At 44.6% G+C, this 7,227-nt stretch overlaps 1 protein-coding gene across 1 annotated transcript in view; it reads left to right on the top strand.

The window, feature by feature from the left end:
• The window catches only part of CECR2 (cat eye syndrome chromosome region, candidate 2), an 87,341-nt gene that overhangs the window by 33,408 nt on the left and 46,706 nt on the right, over positions 1–7,227 (top strand). Inside the window, exon 7 of the mRNA XM_011945660.1 lies at positions 2,029–2,112. Within this exon, the coding sequence (XP_011801050.1) occupies positions 2,029–2,112 (84 nt within the window). The remainder of the gene's footprint in view (positions 1–2,028; positions 2,113–7,227) is intronic.

Here is a 7,227-nt window from a genome sequence, read left to right as displayed (position 1 = left end):
GTGATCCGCCCGTCTCGGCCTCCCAAAGTGCTGGGATTACAGGCTTGAGCCACCGCGCCCGGCCGCGTCAGAAGATTTGATACATCTTTGAGGAGGTATTATATGATCGTCCTCTAAACTTTGAAATAATAATCAGAAGGTGAGTCCTACTGCAATGACCGTATAAAAGTTTACTTAAACCTTTTTTTTTTTTTTTTAAATAAAAGGGGATGTAGATACTGGTAGAGCTTGTCGCTCGTGTTACAGAATATACAGCTTTATAAACTTTAATTTCTCAACAAATAAATTGACTCAGGGTATAGATGGTTTACAGAAGGTGATGGGAAAGTACGTAGGGAAACGTTCAGCTTCTGTATCCAGAATGGCGTTTTTCTCATTCGTAGCTTCTATCTGATACGGCAGGTTGAAGTGAAGGTGGCGTTGGCATTTTTGCTACTCTCATGGTACACTGGCATAATCCCTTTGGAAGACAGTTCCCTGATAAGTTTTTCTTGTATTTAAAGTTGAAGAGATCTTGTTAGAGTCTCGAGGCTTATAAAATAATGGCCATCTCAGTGCTTTGGGAGTCCAAGATGATACAATTGTCTGAGGCCAGTAGTTTGAGGCTGCAGTGAGTTATGCTTGCCCCACTGCACTCCATCGTCTGAAACACAACAAGAACCTTTAAGGAAAAAAAAAAAAGAGCTTATAGGCACATTTCAGGAAACTGCTGGGGTAGGTTTTTTGGGACAGGTACTTAAAGAAGGTCACAACTGCGTTGGATAATTGGGCTTGCATTTGCATTGGGCACTAGTCATTCTCTTTCTTTTTCTTTTTCTTTTGAGATGGAGTCTGACTCTGTTGCCCAGGCTGGAATGCAGTGGTATAATCTTGGCTCGCTGCAACCTCCGCCTCCCAGGTTCAAGTAATTCTCCTGTCTCAACCTCCTGAGTACCTGGGACTACAGGCACATGCCACCACACCTGGCTAATTTTTTTTTTTGTATTTTTAGTAGAGATGGGGTTTCACCATGTTGGTCAGGATGGTCTCAAGCTCCTGACTTCGTGATCCGCCCCGCTCAGCCTCCCAAAGTGCTGGGATTACAGGCGTGAGCCACCGCACCCAGCCCAAAGCAGAAAAAGCTTTCTAAAGTTGCTGACTCATTAAATGTACCCCCATGGCTTTGCGTTATGTTTAAGTTGTATAAACCACCCCTTCTTGTCATTTTCCATCCTATAATTCCTTACCTAATGGATTAAGTGGTGCCAGAAGTATCCCTGGAGAATGCAGATTTTTGATGCAGAAGCCACAGAAGTTGTATTATCTTAAGGGAAGGCCTTTGCTTGTCACCTTTTAATAGTAGGTTACAGTTGGTGATGCCCTGGGGCTCATTCCTCACAAATTGCAAAACTTACATGTGCTAACGAACCTTGGCCTTCAAAAGTAGTAACCTACATACAAGTAGTTCTCCATGCTCTTTCTTTGAAATTTCCTACAAGTACTGCTTTCCAGCCTGGTGCATTTCCTTGGAACTCACCGCATTCTGCTTGCTGAGCCCTTTTCCCACCCCTGCTCTCTCCCTGGCTTCCCCTCCTGGGCAACTGCTCTCACTTCTCACTGCTGCCACTGTGCTGCCTTTGCCCAGCGGCCCACCTCCGGCTGCTCCTGATGCCCCCTCCCAGAGCTGCCCCTTCTGCTGAAGGCGATAAAGCATGGCTTTCCCTTTGTAATTTGGGAAGATATATATATATTTTTTTTTTTTACTGCTTAAACTGTTAAGGGAGGTTTTTTTTGCCAGTGATGCATATTATAAAAGACACTTGGTTGTCTCCAAGTTTTTGTTTTAATTTTTTCAAGAGAATAAACTGGCTTATGTGCCTACACAGCTGAGCGGTGGTTTTCCCTGATTGTCCTAAGGAAGACTTTGGCCCTAACCTGTGTGCCTCGTGGGCCACTTTTTTACTGGCGGCAGCAGGAGCAGCATCAGTATCAGTAGTTGAGAACACCCTAATCTATCTTTTCCTTTCTCCTCTTCACTTCTAACTATAGGGAAAACGTCCACAGCGCACAAAGGCAGAGTTGCATCCTAGGTGGATGTCTGACCACCTGTCCATCAAACCCATCAAGCAAGAGGTGAGTGTGTGAGAGAGTAGCGAGGAGGAGCTTTCCTGATGAGAGAGAGAGATCCTTTTCATGTACTTCCATTCTTGCCTTTTTATTTTCCTTCATTTTTTTCCTAAACCCCAAATGTTTATTTAGCATTCTTATGCTTAGGATGCATTTCTAGAAAGAGAAAGAATTAGAAGACATGAGGCCACACTCTGGTTCTGACAATCTCCTGGGGTAGTAGGCATGTCCACATTTAATGAGAATACATACTGCAATAGGTACATTTATGTAGGAGCAGTTCACAAATGCAAAGATGGGAGGATTTAGAGCTGGGCAATGAAAGGAGAGTTTGAGTAGGCAGAGCCATACTCGACCTGAATCCTGAGTTGGCTGGGATTCACGGAGGGGGAGCAAAGAGGGTGGGAGATGTGGGGCAGAAGGCATCCCACACTACAGGAGTAGTAGAAACAAAAGCACAGAGACAGGAAATTTTATAATGTGGTCAAAAAACAGTATATATTAGAGCTGTACATGGTAGCTCATGCCTATAATCCAAGCACTTTAAGAGGCCAAGGCAGGTGGATTGCTTGTACTCACGAGTTCAAGACCAGCCTGGCCAACATAGTGAAACCTCATCTCTACTAAAAATACAAAAATTAGCTGGACGTGGTGGCACGCACCTGTAATCCCAGCTACTCGGGAGGCTGAGGCAGGAGAATTGCTTGACCCGGGAGGCAGAGGTTGCAGTGAGCTGAGATAATACCACTGCACTCCAGCCTGGGCAACAGAGTGAAACTCAAAAAAAAAAAAAAAAATGAAAGTCTGTGGCAAGTTTGTTGTTTTGTTTCTAATTGGAGACGTAGCATGGACCTGAAAAGTGTCCAAGAACAAGAGCATGGATCTGGCTGATCTGTGGTGAAATGAGATTCTTAAGTATCAAGGCCTTGCTGTGGAGTGTAGGTGATCACATTTCTTCTAAGACACGAAGAAAAAGAGGACATGAATGGGAGGGCAGGGAAATGTTTAGGTCACATGAGGGAAAGGGCACCATGTGGGAGTTTGAGATACAATATTAGGTGAGGAAAGAATGTTTGGTGCAACCACTAACTACTAATAAAGGAGTTGTCCAAGCAGCATTCTGGAGCTGACTGTGTTTCCACATTTTCATCTTGTGATGTAGCTCCGCCCGTCTCGGCCTCCCAAAGTGCTGGGATTACAGGCTTGAGCCACCGCTCCCGGCCGGGTCAGCACTTTTTAACTGTTTGTCTCCTTTGGGCACTCTTTCGTCGAATATTTAAATAGTTCAGTGATCCTAGACAGTTTTGAGTTAAGGGACAGTAATTTTACTCTGGACCATGTCTTTGAATTGTTTCGTTACGGAGCCTTCCTTTTTCCTTTCAGTAACATTATCGTGGCTCTTAAATTTAAGTGATGATACGATGGTCTGTTGCAGAGATCTTGTCAGTAACTAAACACACTCTTACCTTGAGCCCTGAAAAGGGAAAGCTAATTTATAAATTTGTATTTACTTCAGTGTATTTTGATTTCACCTCTGCCATTTTTTTTTTTTTTTCTTGAGACAGAGTCCCGCTCTGTCGCCCAGGCTGGAGTGCAGTGGCATGATCTCGGCTCACTGCAAGCTCCGCCTCCCGGGTCCACACCATTCTCCTGCCTCAGCCTCCTGAGTAGCTGGGACTACACGCCCGGCTGTGTTTTTGTATTTTTAGTAGAGACGGGGTTTCACCGTGTTAGCCAGGATGGTCTCGATCTCCTGACCTCATGACCTCATGATCCGCCCGCCTTGGCCTCCCAAAGTGCTGGGATTGCAGGCATGAGCCACCGCGCCCGGCCAACCTCTGTCTCTTTTTAGCTCAGAGATGTGTCTTGCCCAATGTTTAATTACCCAGGAGTTGACACTTCTATTAATGACTGACCTCCCTTCTCCAGTATCCTCTTTCTCCTAGTAGTCACTAATTTCGGAACGGCCTTTGGTCCCTGGTATTCAGCCATGTTCTCAAATGGTTTTCTAGCCTGGCCTTGTTGGGCTCTCTGCTGTCTTTATTACCTTGACAGTGAACACCTCCCTGAAAGCTCCCTTTTCTGTTGACCATTCACTGCCCTGAGCATTCCTGGATCATAACTTCCTCTTCAGATTGCATAGCTGGCTGAATAGACTGCAAGGCCCTTCATTGCTCCCAGCAAAACTTCAGCATGAAACACTAAAATTTCTTCTTTTATTCTTGGCAGTGTTTGAGCTTTCTTTTGTTCTGCTCTTTAGTTTGAACAAAAAGAAACACGGTATTATAGAGACTGTAAAATAACTTTTGTGGTCCCTGGTATCCTGGAGAAACTCTTAATGGTGACATGACTTTTTGAGCACAGAGGCCGGGTTTCTGGCCTATATTGGTCACTCAGCAGTCCAAACTTACTGCCTGAAAAAAGACTTTTAGTTGTGACTTCCGGGGAAAATACCAGTGAGGGGAGACTGTCTCACTGAACTCCAGGATTCGGGATGCAGTGGTTACTTTTATCCGGAGACTTTGGTCATTGCTGTTGCTAGGGACAACAGCAATGACTGTTGGGTGGCAGTCTCACATGTGCTGCTGACAGGAGCAAGGGTGCCAGCAAGTCTGATACCTGCCCTCAGAGAGGGAAGTGTGTAAGGGCACAGCATATTGGGCATTGCTAAAACCAGGGGTTCTGGTGAATTGTCCTTGACTGGATTTTAAAGTGTGTTTCTCATTAGCTTCTCATTAAAAACCCCCTTGATTCTAGCAGGCCTCTTGTCTGTAAAGCATTCATACACCAGCTCCTATCCCATTTGCAACTGACCTCATCTTTTAAAGAAAAAAATTGCAGCATAAGACAGTATCACATTTTTTTAACTGTGCAGTGCCGAGACCAGCTGGATCGGGGAGACCCTAGCCCAGTGGTGCTAGAGGAATTAAAGACACACAGAAATATAGAGGTGTGACGTGGGAAATCAGGGGTCTCACAGCCTTCAGAGCTCAGAGCCCCGAACAGAGATTTACCCACGCATTTATTAACAGCAAGCCAGTCATTAGCATTGTTTCTATAGATATTAAATTAACTGAAAGTATCCCTTTTGGGAAACAAAGGGATGGGCTGAATTGAAGGAATAGGTATGCAACAGGAGCATGTCCTTAAGGCACAGATCCCTCATGCTATTGTTTGTGGTTTAAGAAGCCTTTAAGCAGTTTTCCACCCTGGGTGGGCCAGGTGTTCCTTGCCCTCATTCCGGTAAACCCACAACCTTCCAGCGTGGGCGTCATGGCCATCAGGAACATGTCACAGTGCTGCAGAGATTTTGTTTATGACCAGTTTTGGGGCCAGTTTATGGCCAGATTCTGGGGGGACCTGTTCCCAACAGTGCAGGTTTACTTTTGCTTCGTCGGTTGTCATTCATTTGGTTGTACTGGTTCTTTAATAGTTAAAACGCTACCAAAAGTGAGTCGTGTTTTTCAGTGGTGTTTCATCAAGACTTGCTTTACCTTGCATCGACCTAGGGCTGAAAATTAGCACGGGAATTTTAAACCAGAGTAGTGGTGCATAACATAGAATTTTTTTTTTTTTTTTTTTTGGTCTCAGATGTGTGTAATGTCATTAAGGTAAAATTGTAATTGTTGAGCATTCACATCAGATGGGAAATTGCTAAAATGGTAACCCATGCTGCAAGAAAAAAGGCCCAGAGAAATGTGAGACAGGATCCAGCTAAAGCAGGAGGCGTTTGCAAGTGCAGGGCCGTGCTGGAGGAGGGGCAGATTCTGGAAACAGTGGTCTGAGACAGGTGGAGCAATAACTAGAGGGACAGATGGCATTGGCAAGGGCAGGAGCCACAGCTGGGCGTGGCCGGTGCAGGCTCCCACCTGCCCACCGTGTCTATAGAAATTCTAATGTGGAGACTGCATGTGGAAAACTGTAAAAGACCTGGTAATCCCACAACTCAGGAATCATTACTATTTACATTTTTGTGTATTTGCTTCAGGCTTTTCCTCTACGCATTTATTACAAAACGGATCATATTGAGCATTATTCTGTGACCCATATGCTCTTTTTTTTGAGATACTTTGTAATCAGTTTATTAAGGAGACAGTCATACATTTCAAGAATTGTTTAAATTCTGATACCCAGATTTAAGCATGTGTGAACATGTGATGAGATTTTAAAACATACAATAAAAGCTATTCATAATTTGCTGTACTACCAACCTTAAATTACAGTTACTTTGGGGCGTGAGTCAAATGGTTTAAACTGTGAGCCTGTTGGACATACCTAAGGAATACCTTCCTATATTACATGTGTACGTGACTTCTTTGTGTAAAGGTCTTTTCACTTGAATTTCTATGTTACCTGGCTCTGGAAGTCACTACTCAGGAGCTTATGGTCCAAAGAGAAGGAGAGGGACAGATAACCAGGATTGGTCAAAATATAGATACATATATGGACATACATACAGCAAATTCAATCTGTGTGCATGGAGTGCCAAGGCCACGGGTAATCATCAGTCCTAAAGATAGACGTAAAAGCTGCAATGGAAGGAAGATAGTTGCAGAGAAGAAGATTCTAGAAGTCCCTATTGACAAAGGCATGAAGGATGGCCAGAAGATAACATTCTGTGGTGAAGGACACCAAGAACCAGAACTGGAGCCAGGAAACATTATCACTCGGGTAGAACAGAACGACCATGCTGTTTTTACTCGACAGGGAGAAGACCTTTTCCTGTGTACAGACATACAGCTGGCTGAAACACTGTGTGACTCGCAGATGCTAACACCTGCTTTCGAAGACTGAACCATGGTCATGACCTCTCATCCAGGTCAGAATGTCAAGCACGGGGATATCAAGTGTGTGCTAAATGAAAGAATGTCAATTGACTGCACACCGTATGCAAAGGGTCACCTAATCACGGAATGTATGTAAATGCTCCTCAGAGTGGCTCTCTCTCCTGATAAACTCTCTTTGCTAGAAAAACTTCTACCCGGTAGGAAGGAAGTAGAAGAGACTAATGGGATGATCAAAAAGAACTGGTGGGCTGGCCGGGCACGGTGGCTCACGCCTGTAATCCCAGCACTTTGGGAGGCCGAGATGAGCGGATCACGAGGTCAGGAGATCGAGACC

This window comes from Colobus angolensis, unplaced genomic scaffold, assembly GCF_000951035.1.
Source record: "Colobus angolensis palliatus isolate OR3802 unplaced genomic scaffold, Cang.pa_1.0 Scaffold242, whole genome shotgun sequence".
In the NCBI taxonomy this organism is placed as follows: domain Eukaryota; kingdom Metazoa; phylum Chordata; class Mammalia; order Primates; family Cercopithecidae; genus Colobus; species Colobus angolensis.
The sequence above is the reverse complement of the archived record's forward strand: the minus strand, read 5'-3'. Positions and strand labels throughout refer to the sequence as shown.